This window comes from Castanea sativa, chromosome 9 (assembly GCF_040712315.1).
Source record: "Castanea sativa cultivar Marrone di Chiusa Pesio chromosome 9, ASM4071231v1".
Lineage (NCBI taxonomy): Eukaryota > Viridiplantae > Streptophyta > Magnoliopsida > Fagales > Fagaceae > Castanea > Castanea sativa.
The window spans coordinates 16,281,960-16,305,758 of NC_134021.1; the positions used below are offsets into that span (position 1 = coordinate 16,281,960).

The window sequence follows — 23,799 nt, forward strand, 5'->3', positions numbered from 1 at the left end:
TCCCTACTCCCTATATGCCTATTAGGGGGATGGAATTCTTCATAATTGTAGTCTAAACCTTAAATCAAAATTTGCAATATGTTTCGAATATGATCTTGAAATGGTAAAAAAGATCCAATAGAATCTTGGTGGAGATACTAGAATTAAACATGTTTTATTATGGATAATTGGTGGGCCCCAATGTTTCCTATCCAAATAAGCTTAGTCATGTCATCCTGTCGAATTATCACGTCAACATCGTTGAGCTTACTAATATAACACATCATAATTTAACCCATCAATATATTTATGAAAAAATAAATAATCCACAGTTTATCCTAAAAAACAAAAATACCACCTTAGCAAAGTTATACAAAACAAAATAAGAAAAATAAAAAAGTTGGTTCTATTTAGGACAAACTCCAATCTAACAAAGGCATAACCAATTAACCATAAAATAAGCCACCTACAGTTGTTGCTGTTATTGTTGTTGTCCATTTCCACGCGCAAGCTAGTTAGAAAGAAAACCTGGTACGCGAGTAGTAGCTGTAGTACTACTCAACAATCTCTCCGATGAGTCCGCGAGATTCATGCGGATTTTTAAAAATTTACAAAAAAAAAAAAAAAAAAGTAGAAAAAGGAGAAAAAAAACATGGCGTGAGAGAGTGAGACATACCGACTTTAGCGGTTCTCCTCTTTCACTTTTACCGGATTATTACACACACACTAAACAAATATAGAGAGCGAGAACAAAGAGATAGAGTCATAGAGAGAAAGAGACATCCTTAACCTTTTTACCAGAGATAGACACAAACACAGACACACACACACACTCTCTTTTATCAACAAAATAATAATAATAATAATTATTATTATTATTAAAAAAATATATACAATTCATTTTATTTATTGAGAAAAAAGAGAGAGCTAGAGTGGCCGTTGAAACGGCTTAGCTCCACCTCACACTTCTCGTTGGCGATCAACGTGTTCGTAGTGATCAATTCAAACCCAATTTCCCATTTTCTCCGGAAAAAAACCAAAACCCAACAATAAAAAAAAAACACAACAAAAAAAAAAAAACACAGAATCCCAGAAAATCAAATCCACCCATTTGTAATTCTCTTTTCTTAGCCTGCACCACCACCACCACCACCACCCCTTCTTCTTTTTTTTGCCTTCTTTTTCTTCACCCCATTCCCAAACGGTGGTGTCTGCACGGCTTAGGCTAACAAGGTACAAATTTTTCTTCTTTTTCTTCTATATATATATAGAATTTCATTCTCTGTATGTGTTTTTGGGTTTGAGTTTTTTTAATTTTCAAAAGGAAAAAAAAAAGGGAAATGCAACACAATATATTTACAACAATGCGTAGTTTGAAAATCATGGAAGGGTGTAAAGGCACACAAGTGTATGCGTTAAACCCATCAAATCCACCTCCTCCTGGTGTAGGAGATAAACTTTTGCACCATCTTCAAGACCATTTAAGAGCCAATTCAATTCGATCCAAATCCAATCGAAATTACCCACCACCTAATATGACAGTCCCTAATGTTGTTGTTGTGTCCGATGATCTTTTACGATGTGGGCTTCCTGGGACGGATCTACTCGAGCCCCAGATTGAGCCTTGTCTTAAATCTGTTGATTTTGTGGAAGCCCTGGCTGATGTGCATCGTAGGATTGAGAGTTGTGACCAGTTTGAGAAATCAAGGTTGTATCTTGAGCAATGCGCGATGTTTAGGGGTTTGGCTGATTTGAAGTTGTTTAGAAGGAGTCTTAGGTCGGCTAGGCAACATGCGGTGGATGTGCATAATAAGGTGGTGATCGCGGCGTGGTTGAGGTATGAGAGGAGAGAGGATGAGTTGATTGGGTACTCTGCGATGGATTGTTATGGCCGGAATGTTGAGTGTCCTAAGGCTAGTTTGGTTTCGGGGTATGATCCTGAGTCGGTGTATGATTCGTGTGATTGTTATCGGGGATGTAGGGAGGATGTTGAGAATGATGGAGTTTTGATTGAGGGCGAGGAGGAGTGTTCGACATCTGAGGAAGATGGTGATTTGTCTTTTTGTATTGGGGATGATGAGATTAGGTGTATACGGTACAAGATGGCTTTGTTATCAAGACCATTTGGTGCAATGTTGTATGGTGAATTCAAGGAATCCAGAAGGGAGAAGATAAATTTTTCACAGAATGGGATTTCTGCGGACGCAATGAGGGCTGCAGAGATTTTTAGCAGGACAAAAAGGTTAAGTTGGTTTAATGTGCATATTGTTTTGGAGCTTCTTTCTTTGGCAAACAGGTTTTGTTGTGAGGAGATGAAGCATGCTTGTGATGTTCATTTGGCGTCTTTGGTTAGTGACATGGAGGACGCGATGTTGTTGATTGAGTATGGATTGGAGGAGACCGCATATCTTCTAGTGGCAGCTTGCTTGCAGGTGTTCTTGAGAGAGCTCCCAAGTTCAATTCACAATCCTAATGTGATGAGATTTTTTTGTAGTTCAGAGGCTTGCGAAAAATTGGCTACAGTTGGGCATGCTTCTTTTGTTTTGTATTATTTCTTGAGCCAAATTGCCATGGAGGAAGACATGAAATCAAACATTACGGTGATGCTTCTGGAAAGGTTGCAAGAGTGTGCAGTTGAAGTTTGGGAGAAGCAGCTTGCATTTCACCAGTTGGGTGTTGTGATGATTGAGAGGAAAGAGTATAAAGATGCACAGTGTTGGTTTGAGGCAGCGGCTGAGGTGGGTCATATTTATTCATTAGTGGGTGTTGCAAGGGCTAAGTATAAGCGTGGCCACAAGTATTCAGCATACAAGCAGATGAACTCACTCATTGCAGATTATACACCAGTTGGATGGATGTATCAGGAGCGAGCTATGTATTGTGTTGGGAAGGAGAAGATGACTGATTTAAAAACTGCAACTGAATTGGATCCAACTCTCTCTTATCCATACAAGTATAGGGCTGCTGCACTGGCGGAGGAGAAGAAGATTGGAGCAGCAATCTCAGAAATCAATAAAATAATTGGATTTAAGGTCACACCTGATTGCCTTGAACTGCGTGCCTGGTTTTCCATTGCTCAAGAAGATTATGATGGAGCTCTAAGAGATGTCCGGGCACTTTTGACATTGGAACCAAATTATATGATGTTTCATGGGAAAATGCATGGTGACCACTTAGTAGAGCTCCTCCGCCCTCATGTTCTGCAGTGGAGTCAGGCTGATTGCTGGATGCACCTATATGACCGATGGTCCTCTGTTGATGATATCGGCTCTCTATCTGTAGTACACCATATGTTGGCAAATGACCCCGGAAAGAGTCTCCTACGCTTTCGGCAGTCACTTCTTCTATTACGGTAAGTATTAAAAGTGGTACATAAGTTTTATCTCAGTTTTATACCGCTTTTTCTTAACAACAATGTTATAGCAATGGCTCTATTAGGCCACTCAACATCCTTCTTGAGCTCTGAATTTCTGACTAGTTTACTCATTTTATAATGTTGTGTCCTATCATTAACTTTCTGCTTTAAAATCTATCCATTTGCTGTGGAGCTGTAGCAGCCAAAGTTGACATCTTGACGTCTACAGAGATGTTGATTTCAATCTTTATTTAAAGAGTAGTACATATCTTATTTATCAATCAAAAAGAAAAAGAAAAAGAGTATTAGATATCTTTCCCTACTGGTTCTTGGTTTCAATTTAGTCTTATAGAAAATGAGCCAATTTCATAACTTTATGCTGCAGTAGTTATTACTGTTAAGATGGTGCAGCATGCATCTTCATTGAAGTGAACTAGCCATTAATAGTGGGACAATTGCTAGCATTCAGCCTCATTGAAGTGAATGTCAAAACTATGATAATTACCAATGGAAAATGATTATTGGTGTGTGCATAAATGAGCTCCCTTGCCCCTCTCTGTCGTCTGTGTGCTTGTGTGTGTGTGCGTGTGTGTGTGTGTGAGAGAGAGAGAGAGAGAGAGAGAGAGAGGTGATGAGGTTATGATAAATGCTGAGAGCTCTGGGCTTAGCAAAGTCTTGTGTGTGATTTACCTAATAACTTTTAATCTCTGTTTGTCCTTCAGTCAATTAAAAACTGAGCCAGACTTCAACTTCCCAACTTTCTTCTCTTCAAGTGAGAACCCAACATGTGGGTAGTTTTGGACAACCATTTTTGTCTTTAGTCAGCTGGTGAATATTTTTGCAACTGAGGTCATCTTGAAATTTTCTTGTAATTGAGGAAAATTTTTCCCGCTTGGCATATTAGAACATTCAGTATTGGTTTGGATTCACAAGTTATTTTTATTACCATTAATGTAGGCAACTTATGACTATTTGTTGTCATGAGTTGTGATATCTATTAGGCTTTTTATATGAAATTATGAAATGCTAATTACACAATATGCTTCAGGTGCAGGTCATAGATGATGAATCTATCCACCTTACATACAGTTATTTTACTTTTAGCAGACTTGTTCTATTTGTCTAATATGAAAGTTTTATTTTTTTATTATTGTAGCCTAAATTGTCAAAAGGCAGCTATGCGTAGCCTCCGGTTGGCTAGAAATCACTCTTCTACTGAGCATGAAAGGCTTGTCTATGAAGGATGGATACTATATGATACTGGCCACCGTGAAGAAGCATTAGCTAAGGCTGAGGAGTCCATTTCTATACAGAGATCCTTTGAAGCCTTCTTTCTTAAAGCGTATGCTTTAGCAGACTCTAGTCTTGATCCCAAGTCTTCAATGTATGTGATCCAGCTTTTGGAGGAAGCTCTTAGATGCCCTTCAGATGGCCTTCGGAAAGGACAAGTAAGTTTCATCCTTAGAGTAATCCTAGTAAATTGTCTTATGCACCAAAATAAAGTATTAAATTTTGGGTGATTCTGCTATTCTGCAGGCACTAAATAATCTAGGGAGTGTCTATGTAGACTGTGATAAGCTGGATCTTGCTGCTGACTGCTACATGAGTGCACTTAACATCAAACATACACGAGCACATCAAGGTCTGGCACGTGTATATCATCTTAAAAATCAACGCAAAGCTGCTTATGATGAGATGACGAAGCTTATAGAGAAGGCCCAAAACAATGCATCAGCTTACGAGAAACGTTCAGAATACTGTGACCGTGACATGGCAAAGAGTGATCTTAGTATGGCAACACAATTAGATCCCCTGAGGACATACCCTTACAGATATAGGGCAGCGGGTAAGTTCCATAATGACGTTTCTGGTTTCTTATTACACTTTGTTTGCATTTGGAAGTCATTCTCCATTTTTACTTATAAAGAAGAAGAGCAAAAATTTCAATTTCAAATGTTTCAAAATTTTCTGCATCAAGGTGAACATTGTGTTGCACTTGTGATATTTCTGTTATTGTTAAGTTATAAAGATGTTTCAATCTGTAGACTATAAGTGGATGTTAGATCCCTGACTAGTCTGTTGAGGGTGCATAGCTGACCCCAAATTTTGAGACTAAGGCTTTACTATTGTTTTTGTTGTATAAGTGGATGTTAGATTTTGTAGGTCATTGTCAAGTTTAACTTTTGTTCAGCCCCACTTTTTGAGCTACCAATTTAGCCTTTTAACTCAAGTTAATGGAATCAACTAGCATCTTATTGATCATGGTGATCATATTACTCCTAAAACAATTTTAGTGTGGTTCCCAAAGAAAGACATGGGTATCAGTTTCTTTTATTCAAATAAATATAGGAAGAAGTCCTCTTAATTGCTGCATTTTCTTTTTCTTTAGGAGGAAAAGATTGCCTTATGGACCAAAGGGTACTTCAATGACCAGGACATCCTGATGTAGGAGGATTAGGACTTCCTCCCTTTGCTTGTTATACTAGCTTATTGCACCAAAACTCTCTTTTCAGACCTTGTTTCTACTTTTTGTAACAATTTCCCTGCCAATCCTTTATATATAGATGCTTGTATGAATTTCAACTGAAAAACTTAATCGGCACATGGGTTTCATTTACTACCCCATTTACTTGCCTCATCTTTGATCTACATCACTGATGATGTGACTGCTATAATTGTTGGGGCTGGAGCAGTTTTCTGGTGCATTATCTGTTGAGTTTAGATTCACGCTGCAAATTCTTTCACTTATTATGGTATATTGCAATTATTTTTTATATTCTTTAGTCATGAGATCATAAGTTGCACATTAAATTATGCATGTCTATTCCTTACCTTGTTGGGTAAGCCTTGTGATGTTTGTTTGTGGTAAATGAGCCACAATACTGCGTGATTGGATAGGTTGAAATTGCAATGTAGTTGACTTGAAAAGAGTCATAGACCATGGACCTTATAGCCATAGGATTAAATCCAGTCATTGGGTCTGTTTGAAATCTAAAATACATTTGATTTCTCTTTTGAAAGGTTTCATTTAAAAATGGTTTACATGTCAATTTGTGTAATAATTAATTCTGGAAACTGTTGCTTTGCAACTTTGCGTTGGTATGGATTGCTTTACAACTTTGCATTGGTAGATTGGGTTGGCAATCAAGCCATTTAAAACATAAGGTAGAGCTGCTTCTGTAAGTTGAGACTACTTGCATTGCATTACATGCATCCAATTGCAAGTCTTGCTCCTGAAGCAGAGAATGGAACCATATCTTTATCCTGTCCTTTATGGTCTAGGATTCTTGCAGAATATCGGTGATACTTACAGAAATAAGAGGAAAGACAACACCTGGATTTACAATTGACCAAACTTATAGTTAAAAGAAGGAAGTGGTTAGTTCAGTTTTCCACCCACTCCCCCATAGTTTTGATATTTTGGTGGAAATTTTCATTATGTCGTTGATTATCAGCTTCATATATACACCATGAATCATAAAAAGGAAGCGGATAGTTCAGTTTCCCCTCATCCTCCTCACATACTTTGATTCTGATGGAGTTTATCTCATTGTCAATGGCTATCAACTTCATATATATACGAAAGTGTATGCATGTGTAGACTGCTTTGTTAACTACTAACATGGGAGTTATGCTCAACCAGTTTTAATGGATGACCACAAAGAAGCTGAAGCCATATCAGAGCTTACAAGGGCCATTACTTTCAAGCCCGACTTGCAGCTGCTACATCTTCGAGCGGCATTTCATGAATCAATGGGGGATTATGTCTCCACCATCCAAGACTGTGAAGCAGCCCTGTGTCTCGATCCAAACCATTCTGAAACTCTTGAACTCTATAACAAAGCAAAGGAGCGGGTTAATGAACATTGAATAACAAAAGTGAAGATCAGAAATCTCTAATTGTGTTTCTTTTCTTCATTATATTTATGGGTGCAATCTTAGTCCTGCCACTGGTTCTTTTCTACAATAAGGCCAGTACTCTGTCCATGCAGCGCTACATATATTTTTCGATTTGTTTCAAGAAACATTCAACTACCAAATTTGGCATGGCCTTTGAGATAGAAGGAATTCAGGAGGAAAATGAGAATTTTGTTTTTTGAAAAAAAAAAAGGAACATAGAGGAGCAAGATAGTATGTAAATATGTCAACTGGGTTATGGATTGGATCAAGTGGTGATACATGTGGTGCAGACTGCTGCTGCTGTTTAGTATACCCTTTTGGTTGAAATAGTTGTAAAATTACTGACGGTGGAAACAAACTTGTACATGAAATGGCAGCTTGTGGTTTAAGTTTGTTCAGTTTAGAGGCTTTACATTCACTGTTTCTTGGCTGAGGGATGATACATATCATAACATTTTTCAGATTGTTGTCTCAAATCTTATATTAGCTTCACAGTTTTCCCTTGTGGGAAACCAAAAAAAGTGTTCATTTTTCCCACAAAAACTTACTTTCTAATTTCTTCCCTCTAAATTTTTTTTTTCAATGAAGTGCTTTAAAACCTGAACTGAAGGACCCATGAAGCAGAATTCGAAATTGCTTCTAGCCAATAGACACTCATCTGGATTTGAGGGTAGGTTTCAAGAAAGGAATTTAAGCAATGCAAGAATAATGACACAATAGAAACTGTTATTCCAACTACCATGGACTTTTTTATTTATTTATTTTGCAGGATGTACCATTGACTTTAATCGGAAAACTAGCATGGCTAAGAAAATGAAAATACACAATGACAAGTCACTATTGAAGACAGCGTGTCCTTTTGGCATCAAGTCTTTGATTCCCAGCTGCAAATAGATGATTCTCAAAATTGGCCAGTCGTTTTCAAGCCTGAAATAAATAGATGATTCTCAAATAGATGTTGCAATCTTTGTGGTTGATACCATCCTTTAAGAACTACATCATGCAAAGTCAATTGATTTCTATATTGTAATCCAAGTCAAGGGGAAATCAAAAAAGCAATTGAGTTCGGTGCACCACTTGTTTCTTCATGCATGGTTGTTGTTAGAGATAGTACAACTCCTGGGTCTTTTCACCTCACCTGTGACCATTTCTAAAGAAAAATATCGGTTTTACTTTTAATGGGTTGCACGAGAAACCCATAATTCCAACTGTTTTTAATAATTTCACCCAACTGCCTCATAACATTTCTTCCCTTATCACCACCTAAATCTCAAGTTATCTTCCATCTCCATTTGCAAGATAGTCTGTATGGAAAATTAAGAAGCTATGAATTCAAAATATCCCAGAAAGCTGAACTTTAATGCACCACTCCTTTCAACAAGGCGTACTGGTGGTTACACTGATGAAGAACAGTCTTGTACGAATTCACAAGGCGTGTTGGCGAATGCAAGTGATGATAGGATCCCATTTTCATGGGAGCAAGCTCCAGGAAAGCCTAAGGACTTGGATAGAGGTGACACATCTGAGGTGGAAACGCCACGTCCGAGGCTTCCACCATGTCTTTGGCATCCTGATATAGAAGCAATGAGTAATGATTATCCTCATGATGCTAATGATGATGATGCAGTTGATGATCTTGATGACCTTGACGACGGTTGTGATGGTGATGTTGATGATGACTACAAGGATGATGCTGCTTTCTCAGATGCTATGGATGTCTTCTCATTGTCTGAGGCAATTGACATTGTGACAAAAGCCGAGAAAGTTAAAGAATTTGATAGTTTGAAGTTAAAGCTTGCAGAGTCTAGAGGCAATGAGTCACCTAATTTCATAATTAGGCGCTTTCTTCCTGATGCCACAGCATTGGCTGCATCATCTGCTTTAGCTTTTTCCAAGAGTTTCAACAAGAGACCTCCTAGAGAGTGCAACATCCCTGGAGCTTGTGAGTTGAACCCAGTTATTGGGCAATCATATGCTTCACCAAAGGGTTGTGGCCTGGAAATTCTCTTCCCTTGGCGCATGAAGCACAAGCTTTGTGGTGTAAAGAGCCCTATCCGGCAAGACTCTCTAAATGTGCAGCCTCAATGTAGGGAAAAGCCAAAGAAACATAGTTCATCCTCTAGTAAGCCTTTACCGATGTAGATAAAGATACTTGAGACTAATGAAAATCTTTTTTTTTTTTTTTTTTTTCATTTCTCCTTCTCTTATTTTTGTTGTTTGAACTTCTTTGAGCATATACAGTAATTATGATATACAGTAATTGTGATTGGCGTCATTTAAGAATGTAATAAATAAATGTTTGAATTACTTTTTAATGATTTGTGACACTTCAACTTGTAAGGCTTATGTAGTGAAATTTATAGCATCCTAGTATCACTTTTGTTTAAATGGTATATCTGCAAGAGCTAGGATTGGAGAGAGTTTCATCTTAATAGTGCGAAATTCATAACCTATATGACTGTTGAGAATTAATAGTTGTCATGTTGGCATCTGTAGATGAATTGGTGCTTGGGCCATGAGAGATTGCAGAGGTACGATAGGCAGACATTAGAGCATGCATACTGCAGAGTTTTTGTTTTTGATGTTGTCTTTTGACCCTGATGCAACCTGGGCTAGCTGGTTTTTTGCAACCATTCCCTTTGTACTCATGCTCACACTGCTTTTCCAATTGGTAATGAAAAGATGAGTTGGAGATCCCCAAAAAAAAATATTGGTTCTTGTGCCCAAATAATGAAAACTATTTCCAAATTCATCAATTTTAGGATACAAACTGCCAATATAGAAATTTTGATTTGGTTGCTATTTACCTTACAAGGTGGAACATCAAGATTGAGAGAATCAACAAATTCAAAGTACTAATACTAACCCAAAAAAAAAAAAATCCATTGAGTCTAGGGATTTGGATTCGGTACAATACTTAGGGAATTGCACCAGGTGCAATTATCCTATTTCCAAACACATTAATTTTTACCATTCTCATTTTTTAACTCTAAGTTTTTAACTATTTTCAAATTTTCTTTATTTCAATGGTTGAGATTAAAAGTTGATTTTTTTAACTTTCAATCTTAACCATCCATTGTTATTGCATCACGTGCACTTGATCTAAATCCGCCCGGCAGCTCGTAACCACAAGTCATCGTTGGTGGGTTCATATATTTAGATATTTTACTTATTTGTCACGTTGCTTTTATGCGTGTGAATGAAATGGAAAGCTTGCTCTTCATGTTTGCCTTATTTCTTTAGGATGTTCATATATCGAGTAGCTGTCTTATAAAAACAAAATTGGTCTCAGCTTCATATAAACCACTTTATATTGGGTTTAACCTCAAATTTGATAATTATGATGACTTTGATGACCACTTTATATTGAGTTTCACCTCAAATTTGATAATTATGATTTATGACTTAGACAACTAATAGAACTTTAAAATCTAACTTCGTGGTTACCAATGGAATTTTAAATTATCATCCAAAATTTCATGTATGACTCGGGTAGCAACTAGCAGATAGAATATGGAATAACTTCTAGACCATGATTGCAGACCTAGATATATAAACTTCATTGGAGAGAACTGTTGTTCAATCCTCTCTCTCTCTCATGTTGGTTTTTATTTTATTTTTTACATGTGTGTCACATGAGTGGGCGTTAATTGATTTAACGGCATACTAACAAATGTATCAATTTTACAAATGTGTGAACTTCATAGAATAAATTGATTAAAATAAAGTTCAAGAGATGTAATAACTATTACCTCAAAATTCAGGGGGTGTCAGAGCTTCTTCTTTTTCATAAATAGAATAATTAATCTAAAAAATGAATCATCCAAATGAGAAATTATTAAGTCTATCAAGAGAAGTGCTAACGTGGTCCTCCTTGTCCTCCCAACCAATAAAATATTGTTATTTATGCAAATGTGACATCATTTGGTAATTTTTTATTTTTTATTCCCTATGCTGATTAGGAAGTTTACTCATACATTTGCATATATAACATCGTCTTATTAGTTTGGAGGACCATGCCAGTAGTCCTCTCGATAGATCTAATAATTTTTCCAAACAAAGAGCCATAATGAAAAAAAAAAATTAAATGTAAAAGCCTTATATAAAAGCAATCCCAAACTTTATGGATGAAAAATGCACTTTTATTCTTTATTTATTTTTTAGGAGATTGGTCTTTGAATTTCTAAGCATGAAAAGAATTTTTTTAATAAAAAAAGAATAAAAGTACCATAAAATGATATAAGAGTAAGAACAAACAACATTTTAGAGTAAAATACTATTTTGATCCTTAAACTTTGTAAGTAGTTTTTTCAATAGTTTAGAAACAAAAATAGGGATGAGTAAAGAATAATTTAGGGATTTAAAACAAACTTTTAGTAAAGTTTAAGGATATAAATAAAACTGGCCGGCCTATTTTTCATAGTTTTTTTTTTTTTGAGAAAAAAATTTACAATAGTTTAAGGACAAAAGATAAATTTTTCAATAATTTAGAGATAAAAAATAAACTTCTTAAAATTTAAAAATAAAAAATAAATTATTAATAAAGTTTAAAGATCAAAATAATATTTTCCCATCATTCTATCAAGGAAATGGGCCGAAGAACTCAACGGTGATATAAGGACTTTGAAGCCCAACAGTTAAAACGGATAAGGGCAAAAACCAACGGTCGGCTTCACACGTACAGAGGTTCCACACACGTGGGAGATTTCAAACTAAAAATCAACTAGGGTTTTTTCCGAGGCGGTGATCCCGGGCAGTCTCGGGCAGCCAAAAAAAGAACCCTGCCCGTTGTTTTTTACGCTTTTTTATTTTATTTCCAAATTTTAATTTAATTTCTCACAACACTCTCTCCCTCTCTCTCCCGCTTCTTTCTTAGCATTCGAAATACAGAGAGAGAGAGAGAGAGAGTCACCAAATATATAAGAACTCTCATCTCTCTTTCTATCTCTCTCTCTCTCTCTCTCTATATATAAACACCCAAACACTCACACACAAATCAAATCAAATCATTTCTCGTTTTCTCTTTCTCTCAGAGCTCAGAGTTTAAGAAGCCGATTCTCCAAGTGAGGGAGAGAGAGAGAGACAGAGAGTGTGAAACCCTAGCTTCGTATTTAGGGTTTTGGAGGCTCTCTCCGATTTTTAAGGTACTTGTACTTGCTCTCTCATCTACGGTTTACGCGAATAGATCTATGAGTTTTGTGGCTTCGTCTTTTGTGTTTTTGACTGAGTTCGGTGTTTTAGGGTTTTTTTTTCTTTTTCTTTTTTTGGATTTTGTTTTTGTGATTATGCTTTGTTTTTTAGGGTTTACTTGTTGGTTCTGCTTGGATCTAAGGTTTAATTTGTTCATACCGGTTTTAATTTTTGAATTGTGCATTGGATTGTTGCGGATTGTGTGGTTTTGGTTAGAATGTGTTTTTATTTTTTTAGGGTTTTTGAAATGATTGAGTTTGGAGGTGAACGAGTTGATTAGCAAAAGAAATTGTGTGTTTGGTTGGTAAGGAATTCTGGGAGGGCCTTGTGAGAATTCAGAAACCTGATTTTTTTTGGTTGAGAAGTGTATACAGAATGGAGTAATTTTGAATAATTTATGCATCTATGATGAAAATTTTGCATGTCAGAGTGCAAACATTTCCTTCTGAAATATTGGTACCTGATACTGTCACAAATTTTTATGGGAATTGCTGTTTGGTTCTTCAGTTTTTGGTTTCGACAAACTGGTTATTCTTTGCGTGAATTGCTGGTATTTTCATGGATATAAAACCTACCAACTAAAGTTGTTAAACATAATCCATAGCCTGCTATATGTTATGTATGGTTCAATATCAATATCGCGCATGTACGTGAAGTAATTTGTGCACGGAATAGATTGCATGCACTTATCCCCTAACCATTGTCTTGTTTATTAAGTTTTCAAAAGCCTTGTTTAATTATAATTTAACTCTGTGTAAAGGTCAACCAGTTTTTATTCAATAACTTTTTAATTTTTTAGGCATGGTTCAATATCAATATCACACATGTAGATGAAGTATTTTGTGCAAGGAATATTACATTCACTTATTCCCTAACCATTCTCTTGTTTATTAAGTTTCCAAAAGCCTTGTTTAATTACAATCTATTGGGTGTAAAGGTCAAGCAGTTTTTATTTAGTCACTTTTAAAAAAATTTAATGTGCTCTTTTATTGCAATTTGGTCAGAATGGCTTTGGAGATCACCCAGTTCCTACTGTCTGCTCAATCACCTGATGCAAATGTCCGTACTGAAGCAGAGGCCAATCTTACACGATTTCAAGAGCAGAACCTTCCTTCTTTTCTTCTCTCCTTGTCAGTTGAGCTTGCAAACGATGAGAAACCAATTGAATCCCGTAGACTTGCTGGTATTGTGCTTAAGAACTCATTAGATGCTAAAGATGCTGTTAGAAAGGAGCATCTTGTTCAAAAATGGATGGAAATTGATATTTCCATTAAATCCCAAATCAAAGATTTGCTCTTAAGAACTCTTGGGTCAGCTGCAACAGAGGCAAGGCACACTTCTGCACAAGTGATTGCTAAAATTGCTTCTATTGAAATTCCAAAGAAGCAGTGGCCCGAGCTAATTGCATCCTTGCTTACCAATATGACCCATCAAGATAGGCCGGCCAGTTTGAAACAGGCAACATTGGAAACTCTTGGATATGTGTGTGAGGAGATATCCCATGAGGATCTTGTGCAAGATGAAGTAAATTCTGTTCTCACTGCTGTAGTGCAAGGGATGAACCTTGCTGAGCACAGTCCTGAAGTCCGTCTTGCAGCGACAAAGGCTCTATATAACGCTCTAGATTTTGCGCAGACCAACTTTGAAAATGATATGGAGCGGAGTTACATCATGAAAATGGTCTGTGAGACGGCCATTTCCAAGGAGGTGGAGATCCGGCAGGTTGCTTTTGAGTGTCTTGTTTCGATAGCATCAACATACTATGAGAAGCTTGAGCCTTACATGCAGGCTCTTTTTGAGCTTACATCCAATGCAGTAAAAGGAGACGAAGAGGCTGTTGCCCTCCAAGCAATCGAGTTCTGGAGTTCCATCTGTGATGAAGAGATAGAGCTTCAAGAGTATGAGAATCCTGAGAGTGGGGACTCTGAGCCTCCTAATTCCCATTTCATTGAGAAGGCTCTGTCATCTTTAGTTCCTATGTTGTTAGAAACTTTACTGAAGCAGGAAGAAGACCAGGATCAGGATGACAGCATTTGGAATTTATCCATGGCTGGTGGGACTTGTCTTGGTCTTGTTGCGAGAACTGTTGGGGATGCTATTGTGCCCCTTGTGATGCCTTTTATTGAGGCTAACATATCAAAGCAGGATTGGCATTGTCGTGAGGCAGCTACATATGCCTTTGGCTCAATCCTTGAAGGCCCAACCATTGACAAGCTCACTCCCTTGGTCCATGCAGGTCTGGATTTTATGCTTAAGGCAATGAAGGATGAAAACAACCATGTCAGAGACACTACTGCTTGGACTCTCGGTCGTATTTTTGAGTTATTACACTGTCCAGCTAGTGGATTTTCTGTGATTTCTTCTGAAAACATTAGACAGGTTCTTTCAGTATTGATGGAAAGTATTAATGACACCCCAAATGTAGCAGAAAAGGTCTGTGGGGCAATTTATTACCTTGCCCAGGGATATGAGGATGCTGTACCAAGTTCCTCTCTTCTTACACCATTCCTTACAGAGATCATCACTTACCTTATTAGGACTGCTGATCGTACAGATGGTGGTGACTCTAAGCTCAGGTCATCTGCATATGAAACCTTGAATGAAGTGATCAGGTGTTCAAATGTTGCAGAGACATCTCGCATCATAGAACACCTGCTCCCTGTCATTATGAGTAAGTTGGAGCAGACTCTACAGCTTCAGATTGTCTCAACAGATGATAGGGAAAAGCAAGGTGACTTGCAAGCTTCTCTCTGTGGTGTTCTTCAGGTCATTATCCAGAAACTTAGCAGTACAGACGAAACCAAGCATATAATACTACAGGAAGCAGATAAGATTATGACATTGTTCCTGAGGGTGTTTGCTTGTCGTAGCTCTACAGTGCATGAGGAAGCAATGCTTGCAATTGGTGCGCTTGCTTATGCCTGTGGACCAAATTTCGAGAACTATATGCGTGAGTTCTACCCATATTTGGAGATGGGACTGCAGAATTTTGAGGAATACCAGGTTTGCTCCATCACTGTTGGGGTGGTTGGTGACATTTGTCGTGCATTGGATGACAAGGTCTTGCAGTTTTGTGATGGGATCATGAAACACCTTCTCAATGATCTCGGCAGTAATGAACTCCACCGGTCTGTCAAGCCTCCCATATTCTCTTGCTTTGGGGACATTGCACTTGCCATAGGAGAGCATTTTGAGAGATATGTCTCTTATGCAGTAACAGCGATGCAGCAAGCTTCCCAAATCTGTGCTCAGATTGATGTCAATGACGAAGAGTTTATGGAGTATGGCAACCAGCTCAGGCGTAGCATCTTTGAAGCTTACTCCGGTATTCTCCAAGGCTTTAAGAACTCAAAGCCTGAGGTGATGTCGCCATATGCTCCACATCTCTTGCAGTTTATAGAACTGGTCTTCTTAGACAGACAGAGGTATTATTTCTTTTTTTCATTCTTTTTTGTCTCTGTTCTTATCTTTGTTTCTTTAAAAGTCTCATGGTTTTGCTTTCATATTTTGCAGAGATGAGAGTGTGACAAAGGCTGCAGTTGCTGTGATGGGTGATCTTGCAGATGCACTTGGTCCGAACACAAAGCTCCTGTTTAGAAATTGCGCATTCTATATTGAATTTTTGGGCGAGTGTCTTCAATCCGATGATGAACAGCTCAAGGAGACTGCAACTTGGACCCAGGGGATGATTGGACGTGTCATGGTTTCATGAGATGAAGCCAAGCCAGCCTGCGTTTGCAAGTAGAGAGGTAGTCTGTTTAGTAGTGTCTTTAAATATTTGTCCTTCTAAACGGGCCTATTTTTTCCTAGTCTTGGGTAAAGTAAAGCTTAAGGGTATCGAGAACTTGAACGAAGTTGAGTTCATCAATGTGTCCTGTGTATTGCGGATTTGAGTTTTTGAATTGTGAGAAACTTCAAAAATCCGCTGTCAGTGGGGTTAGGGAGGGAACGTTGTTAATTCCATACTAGATGGGTAGCCTGCTACTGTGTTATTGAACTTTGGTTTAGTTCAATGCGTCCACTGATCAGTGGTTTGTTGAGTTATTTTCATGTATTTCATCCTCTCTTTTTTAGTGCTTTTCTAATTCCCCATTCAACTGCCTCATGAGTCATGGCTACACATCTTTATGACATGATAATATGCATGTATTGCTGATCTTTGTGGTCACATTTTCTTTACAACCAAAATGGGTACTTTCAGATGCATAAAAAAATTTCCAATGTCAAAGGAATATATTTACTTCAAATTTTAAATGGTCTTTTGAGTAATGAATTAATCTAATGGTGGAATTCTGTGAAGTATTTTTCGGTTCATGATTATAATAATCATCATGCAAAAAGCCAAGACTTTGTTGTACCTAGTCCAAATAATGGGGGATTAATCAAGTCGTGCGATTCGGTGAAGTTGTTTTCGGTTTCCCATTATATTTATCATCATGCATGAAGCCGAGACAAGACTTTACTGTTCTTAGTCCAAATAATTGAGAATTAACCTAATGGAGTATTTCTGTGTAGTTGTTTGATTATCATAATGCATAATGCCGAAAAAAGTACGGTTCATAGTTTAAATATTTGGGGACAGCTAATGAGCTGAGGGATTAACATAATAAAATCTATAGTTAATCGAGAATGATGACTTTTGTTACAAATGAATTTTAAACTTGGGGTTCAAGGGATATTTTAAGAGTAAAACTTAGGAAGAGTAATTAGGTGTTGTTTTTTAAGTTCTTCTCAGTACTTAGGTTTTTCTAAATTACTGTACTTAAATTTCCCCTCCACCCCCCTTCTATTTTCCTGTCTTAAAAAATAGGAAATTTCGAACATAAGCAGACTGGAAGATTTGATTACTCCAGGATGTACAAGAAAATATACCTCAAAAAATGGAAAGTTTTGAAGCTCCCTACTATCTACCAGCGTCTATAGAACTGGAAGTGATGTCTCCAATGCTTGATGAATGATACGAAGTTGTGGTCATATAACCAGAAATTACTTCTAAATTTCTCGAGTTCATTGCACTGACACTTCGAAAATCAACTGAGCCCCAGTCAACCACGGCAGGAAGTGGGTCATCCCCACTAAGATACCGAGTCACTTGTCTCATGGTAGGCCTAGCTTCTGGTTTGTGATGAGAACAAAGTAAACCCAATTCCAAAACCAACTCGGCCTCATCAACCATGTAAGTTGAGTTCAACTTTGGATCAAGTGCATCTAGAATTTGACCCAATTGATGACATTCCATAACCCAGTCAACCAAAACGAAATTGCTCGAGCCAATTGGTCTTCTCCCAGTAGCCACTTCAAGGAGTAAAATCCCATAAGCAAACACATCAGAACTTGTAGATACCTTACCCGTGCGAGCCAATTCTGGGGCAATATATCCAATTGTGCCAACAACTTTGGTGGTGTGTGACAATTTGTCATGATCAAATAGCCTGGCAAGACCAAAGTCACCTAGCCTTGCATTCAGTTCAGCATCTATCAAAACATTGCTGGACTTCACGTCTCTGTGGATCACAACTTGCTCCCATTCTTCATGCAGATACAGTAATCCTGCAGCAATGCCTTTGAGGATATTGTACCTTGCGTCCCAAGTCAACACAAAGTTGTTTTTGGGTTTGAAAATCAGGGAGTCTAGGCTACCATTTGGAATATAATCGTAGACTATAAGGAGATCATTTTTACGCTTGCACCATCCTTGGAGATTGACCAGGTTCTTGTGTCTTAACCTTCCCAAGCTTTCAATCTCTGCTTCAAATTCTCTCGTTCCTTGGGTTGAGTTACGTACTATCTTCTTTACAGCAACTTCGCTTCCAGTGGCAGGTACAATACCTGTTAGAATATGATTAAATTAGTAAATTCATATTTCTAATAGATTAAATTTTTAGAACAATTAGTAATTTATTATAATATGAGAGCAGGTGGAATCAAGTTCGATGTCTGTCTCATTTCTTCGTCCCGTTTAAAAAGTTGAAAAAATCTCATACATTGGGTCCCAATTATTAAGCAAGAGTCTGGACCAACGCATAAGGAGTGTGTGATAGTGAAAAATGAAAATTGTATATGAGATTTTATAAGTATCAATCCCAAATCCTTCTTAAGATGAACCATAAGTGTACCAAAATGGACAAGAAACAGATTGAATTGATTAAAATACTATGCTAATGTAGCTCAACAAGAACATAACAGCAATAAATGTTATACTTCGAGTATTATATATTATATAAACTGGTAATTCATTCATACCTTTGTAGACTGCACCAAAGCCTCCAACTCCAATAACTCCAGTCTCCTTGAAACCCTTTGTTGCTGCATAAAGATCCTTGTATTGAAACCTGTGAGGACAATCCAACTCCCAGTCCTCAAGACTCTCATGCTGCACCATCTTTTTGTAACATGTAAAATAGAACAGAATCCCCAACAGAATGAGGGTGATAGCAGCAGATAAACTGGCAATGACTACCTTCACTTGGGGTTTGTAAGCCGATAAACTATTTTCCATTGGAGGCAAAGGAAGTTGAGAAATATTGAGTGAAGGAGCAGTTATATTCGTTGAAAAACTCCATCCTAAAATGTAATGAAAGCTTGTTTTTTGGCCTGTTGCAGCAGAGAAGCCAACATACATATTCTTCTCAAGAAATGGTGTCAAGTCTTTCGGAAAGGAAATGAGGGGTTTAATTGGTTTGTCTTTCTCTTTCAAGAAAGGAGATATTGTAACATTCACAACTTTTTTCACACCATCATATTCAATCCAGGCACGAATAGGATCACCGCTCTCTAAAGTCAGTTCATTGAAATTTGCATCATTGTCATACTCATAATAACCAGCAGCCCAATAGTTAATTGAATTCATGCTATTGATGTTGACTCCCACATGGTTTCCTTCCCTATCTGAGTTCTCATTGAACCCTTTAACTGTATCGAACTCAACTGCAAAAACATGGTTTGAAGCATTTCCATCATTGGAGGAGTTGAAAATTCCAAGGTAATGCTCAGGCTGAGCTCCAGGGAATTGCTTGGAGGGTGACAAAGTGAAAGCAAGGCCATAGCCACCTGGGCTAGAGGTTGATGGTTTTATTGCAAAAACAAATGATGTGCTGAAAGAAGAAGCATTTGGGTACAAAGAAGAGTTACTGTACATATCAATGGGGTTTGTATAGAATGCCTGGCCTATAACATCGTTTGATGCATTAGTGAGCTTAAGTGCACCACTAGGCTTGACAATAGAGGCTCCCTCTAGGCTGATGCGAGACATTTCACTACCATTGAATCCATTAAAAATGAATTCAGTAGCTTGAGATTGAAAAACAATAGGAAAGAAGAGAAGGAAAGCAAAAGACATTGCTAAGACCATTTTTGGTATTTTTAAGAATTGACAAATTGTAATAAGATGAGCGCAAACAAGAACAAAGATAAGAGCTTTAATAAGAGAAAGTTGAGGGGCTCTTAACCGAGTGATTTTGAGATGGTAGACTTATAAAAGTCAGTCCAAAACACCTTGGTGTACTGTGGACAAGACAAAAACGACTTGGCCCTTGAGAGTTGGGAGTCACAATCCCACACCTGTCTAATATTAATATATGTCATATTCATTACAGCAAGACCATGAGAGCGAAGGAAGTGATATTTATTTAATTTTCCTCCTCATTATCTTCTTGCCGTAGTGGAGAGGAAATTTGAATTTCCAGTTCATTTCTAGAGCTATAGTTGGTTCGGTATTGACCAATTGATCATGTCGTCAAAGAACAAGAACCACAATCATTTCCCAACACTCCCCAATTTTGTGTGTGTAATGATTACTTCTGTACCTATATAAGACCGCCATTTAAAAAAAAAAAAAAAAATTTATCAGAAGACCGTAATTGGTGACTACCTTTGGAAATAAATGAGCCATTTGGCCATTTGTATGGAAAAACAACATGGCGAATTTGCAGCAAATCTTCCTCTACATGGGTTCATGCACGGAAACTTCTAATAGTAGGCCAATGATGACGAGATAATCGTCGTTTACCATTTGATCAAGAAACCAATAAAAAAAATTTTATGTAGACAAAATTTGATCACATGTCTTAACAATAAAATATGTTATTAGGTAAACTAAGCAAAACTTCGCAAGACTCCATATGACGTCATGGGAGTGCAACATAGCAGTCAAAAACTTTTGGGTCTATTTATTTCATTCTTACCATTTATTTTCTTTGTGAAAAGGTTAATGCATGTTCACAATCATCTAGCTTTTCCCTATCCAAACGTGGGGTTCCATTCTATCTCTAGATTTTTCTTCTTCTTTTGTTTTTGTGCGTCCCTAAGTTACAATCCATATAGTTATTAATTCTGAAAAATATTGTATACTTAATTTAAAAAAAAAAAAATTATTTATGAACTTAAAAGGATTGTATAATATCAACTAAAACATAAAAACAAAAAACAAAACAAACAAACATGTAGATTGGGCATTGCATCCTTAAACTTGACTACTATTGAATCCATCCTTAAATTTCTTTGTAATGGAAAACACATTATACATTGGGCATAGCATTTTTAAACAAAATGTGTTTTGAATTTGCAGGTAATAATTAAGCCTACACGTGCAACATGTGAGGACTACATTCTACAGTGATAACCTACACTTGCAATACTTTGGTAATAATCATCAGTGGCAGAGCCGCAAAGGATTTTGTGAAAGTGAAATAAATAAGGTGAAAATGATGTGTAGAATTTTAATCTTCATAAGACCTGATCAAAATAACAAATTAAAAAAAATTGACCAAAAAAAAATCTGATCACCAAATTTTTTTTTTTTATTAAAATGATGGACTTATTGACCGAAAGAGAAAAATCCATACCCAATAAATAAAATAGTACAAGGCTGGTAGACCAATTTATTTTTATTTGGTTTTATCTACCATTATATGTGGGGGTGTATATATATATATATATCATCATTTATTGGCCATTATTGACTTTGACCCAGAGAACAATCAATTAAATTTAGGTCTTGTGAGGAAGCTCAATGGTAGAGGGACTCAACAAAATTTCAAAAATAATTTCACAACATTTAAATTATCATTTTGACTCATACATGGGCTCACCACAACTCCTAATTTAAAATTTCTGATATGCTAATTTAAAAATGTTGTGAAAATAATGATTCAATAATAAAAAACAACACCAACAACAACATTTTTAAAAAAAATCAACAACAACTAATTTAAGATTCAGTTATGAATTCAATAGACTAATCAAAGTCGATTGCGCACCCCTATATTATTCTATCATATCTAAAATAAAGAAAATTAAATAATACTATATATAAAAAGTCACTTATTTTGCAGTTTTATTTTATGTCTGTATGTCAACATTTTCTAGATTGATCCTCTCAATTCAATAATACTAATGCTTGCCTGCCTATATCTTTTTTCTCAACTTCCTTATAAATTCTCTTATACTTTATAGTTTCATTGTTTGAAATTTGTCTATAAAATGATGTTCATAGAACCTGTTTAATGGTCATTATTTCAATTTCCACAACAATTGAGTTAACATAATTGTTATTTAAGTCAATTTTGAAATTACGAAAGAAAAACAAAAGCATTATTTAATATTGAAATTGGAAAAAAGGAAAACAGACATTTGGGCCTCTGGCTGCCCTATCATTTAAGTCAATATTGAAATTAACAAGAAACATTTGGGCCTTTAATGGCTCGAGATAAAAGATTTTGCAATATTATTACTGTGGGTGTCAAAAAATAAACACTGAGGCCAATTGCAATGACTAAGTAACTGATTTGTACAATTTATTTATAAGAAATACAAGGTAAAATTTTCATAATCGGAGATCTAAACAACTAATTAAGAAGAAAGGAAGGATGATAAGATTATCCTTTGATATATAAACTGCTCTCCTGAGATACAAAGAATTGCATAAAAAGCTAATAAAAATCTTATCTCTCTTCAACTGGAGCAATTTTCTCTCTCTCGTTCTTCGTTACACTTTTCTCTTAATATCTCTTAACCCCTTCTCTGTTTCACCCTCCTCCCTTTTTATAGACATTTTTCCTTCTCCTAACTCCCTAACTAGCCTGCCTCCAGTTGGATTTTTAGGATACTTGTCACATCATTCCTCTGTTTTGCCCCCCTTTTCATCATGAAATAGGACTTTTGGGGCTGTTTGCACTGTTCAGACTAATCTATATGCATTTAATGTGGAAGAGATTAGGTAGAGAACCTCTTATTAATGCGGAGATGACTACCTCTGTAATTCTTATCCTTTCAGAGTGTTTCCCGAGGCAAATCTGATGGCGATGGCATCTTAGATCAAAAAGGGAATCGACTGCTTGTGGTCCCCTACGTATCCGTTGAAGGACAAGCCATGCATGTTACCTCGGATGTGTACATATAAGATTCGTAAAAGATAAATCACACGATCACGAAATAGTGTAACAAATTATCAATTTATATTGATTTGTATATATGTGAGTACAATCCTCTGTATAACTTTTTACAATGAAAGAATACAATAGAACTCCTCTGATTCGATCTCCAAAGAACTTTACGATCCGAAGGGCTATGAAGCTTGATCTTGAATTGTACTTTGATGTCTCCAAGTTGGATGTGTGGTTGGATGTATTTTAGTTCTGATTTGAAGTTGAGGCCCGTTGGCTTGATCTCGATTTAAATTGAAGGAAAATCCCTACTTTGATTTGAAGAAGTAGGAATGAGCTTGATTTTTCAAGGAGCAAGGGGATTCTTTTGGACTTAGAGATGACTCTCTATTTTGACAAAATGTCAGTAGGGTTTTTCTCTCTAAATTTCTCGCTTTTTCACATTTGAAAAGCCTTTATTTATAGGCAACTCAATAGCATTTGATTTGGAATATTCTCTCAACATTTATTGAGAGTTAATTACAAATTTGAATTTGAATTTAATTTGGCTTTTCATTTAATACGAACTTTCCATGTGAGTCTTTTATTTTGGCGTTGCCACATGGCTTTCTTCATTTAATGCTGCCACGTGGCTTGGACACGTGTCATTTATATGTGAGTCATGGTAACTCAAAAACTTGACATATGGCTTGATTTCATTTGCTGATTGTCCACTGTTGACACGTCATCAAATGCAAACTAATTTGACCACAAGTATTTGATCATGATCAATCAAACGACTGTAAATACATCATAAAATTTTGATGTCTACAGTGGCTAACTCAAATCTCCGCGGGACCTGTTTTGGGGAATTGCCCTTTATTCCTTGGGCAGTCTTGCTCCTATCCACATTTTTGGGCTTGGTCTATCTCTTAAAGTATGACTTTCTGGGTCTTTGGGCCTTAGCCCAGAATCAAGCTCAACCCCCCCCCCCCCCCCAAATTACTATTATTT

General features: G+C 36.7%; 4 protein-coding genes across 4 annotated transcripts; 3 read left to right on the top strand and 1 right to left on the bottom strand.

The window, feature by feature from the left end:
- Nucleotides 1–716: 716 nt before the first annotated feature.
- Nucleotides 717–7,710, top strand: LOC142610262 (ethylene-overproduction protein 1). The gene is made up of 4 exons (XM_075782031.1): nucleotides 717–3,331; nucleotides 4,491–4,782; nucleotides 4,871–5,180; nucleotides 6,978–7,710. The coding sequence occupies exons 1-4, from the start codon at nucleotides 1,320–1,322 to the stop codon at nucleotides 7,202–7,204; spliced, it is 2,841 nt and encodes a 946-aa protein (XP_075638146.1). The 5' UTR covers nucleotides 717–1,319; the 3' UTR covers nucleotides 7,205–7,710.
- Nucleotides 7,711–7,841: 131 nt separating this feature from the next.
- On the top strand, nucleotides 7,842–9,782 carry LOC142610263 (uncharacterized). Its single transcript, XM_075782032.1, has 2 exons — nucleotides 7,842–9,356; nucleotides 9,731–9,782. The coding sequence occupies exons 1-2, from the start codon at nucleotides 8,561–8,563 to the stop codon at nucleotides 9,751–9,753; spliced, it is 819 nt and encodes a 272-aa protein (XP_075638147.1). The 5' UTR covers nucleotides 7,842–8,560; the 3' UTR covers nucleotides 9,754–9,782.
- A 2,403-nt stretch (nucleotides 9,783–12,185) lies between these two features.
- Nucleotides 12,186–16,521, top strand: LOC142610249 (importin subunit beta-1). Its single transcript, XM_075782013.1, has 3 exons — nucleotides 12,186–12,378; nucleotides 13,429–15,849; nucleotides 15,938–16,521. The coding sequence occupies exons 2-3, from the start codon at nucleotides 13,430–13,432 to the stop codon at nucleotides 16,134–16,136; spliced, it is 2,619 nt and encodes an 872-aa protein (XP_075638128.1). The 5' UTR covers nucleotides 12,186–12,378; nucleotide 13,429; the 3' UTR covers nucleotides 16,137–16,521.
- A 716-nt stretch (nucleotides 16,522–17,237) lies between these two features.
- Nucleotides 17,238–19,852, bottom strand: LOC142610250 (lectin-domain containing receptor kinase VI.3). Its single transcript, XM_075782014.1, has 2 exons — nucleotides 18,668–19,852; nucleotides 17,238–18,253 (listed from the first exon to the last, which is right to left on the bottom strand). The coding sequence occupies exons 1-2, from the start codon at nucleotides 19,773–19,775 to the stop codon at nucleotides 17,328–17,330; spliced, it is 2,034 nt and encodes a 677-aa protein (XP_075638129.1). The 5' UTR covers nucleotides 19,776–19,852; the 3' UTR covers nucleotides 17,238–17,327.
- Between the last annotated feature and the right edge of the window lie 3,947 nt (nucleotides 19,853–23,799).

What these genes read in the sequence shown, in the direction of transcription:
- LOC142610262 (XM_075782031.1), top strand. Translation starts at nt 1,320, where the DNA reads ATGCAACACAATATATTTACAACAATGCGTAGTTTGAAAATCATGGAA. An exon ending in ATGGCCTTCGGAAAGGACAA is followed by an intron (nt 4,783 to 4,870) that starts GTAAGTTTCATC and finishes GCTATTCTGCAG; the next exon opens with GCACTAAATAATCTAGGGAG. An exon ending in TTACAGATATAGGGCAGCGG is followed by an intron (nt 5,181 to 6,977) that starts GTAAGTTCCATA and finishes ATGCTCAACCAG; the next exon opens with TTTTAATGGATGACCACAAA.
- LOC142610263 (XM_075782032.1), top strand. Translation starts at nt 8,561, where the DNA reads ATGAATTCAAAATATCCCAGAAAGCTGAACTTTAATGCACCACTCCTT. An exon ending in GAAACATAGTTCATCCTCTA is followed by an intron (nt 9,357 to 9,730) that starts GTAAGCCTTTAC and finishes TGGCATCTGTAG; the next exon opens with ATGAATTGGTGCTTGGGCCA.
- LOC142610249 (XM_075782013.1), top strand. Translation starts at nt 13,430, where the DNA reads ATGGCTTTGGAGATCACCCAGTTCCTACTGTCTGCTCAATCACCTGAT. An exon ending in GTCTTCTTAGACAGACAGAG is followed by an intron (nt 15,850 to 15,937) that starts GTATTATTTCTT and finishes CATATTTTGCAG; the next exon opens with AGATGAGAGTGTGACAAAGG.
- LOC142610250 (XM_075782014.1), bottom strand. Translation starts at nt 19,775, where the DNA reads ATGGTCTTAGCAATGTCTTTTGCTTTCCTTCTCTTCTTTCCTATTGTT. An exon ending in CTTTGGTGCAGTCTACAAAG is followed by an intron (nt 18,254 to 18,667) that starts GTATGAATGAAT and finishes ATATTCTAACAG; the next exon opens with GTATTGTACCTGCCACTGGA.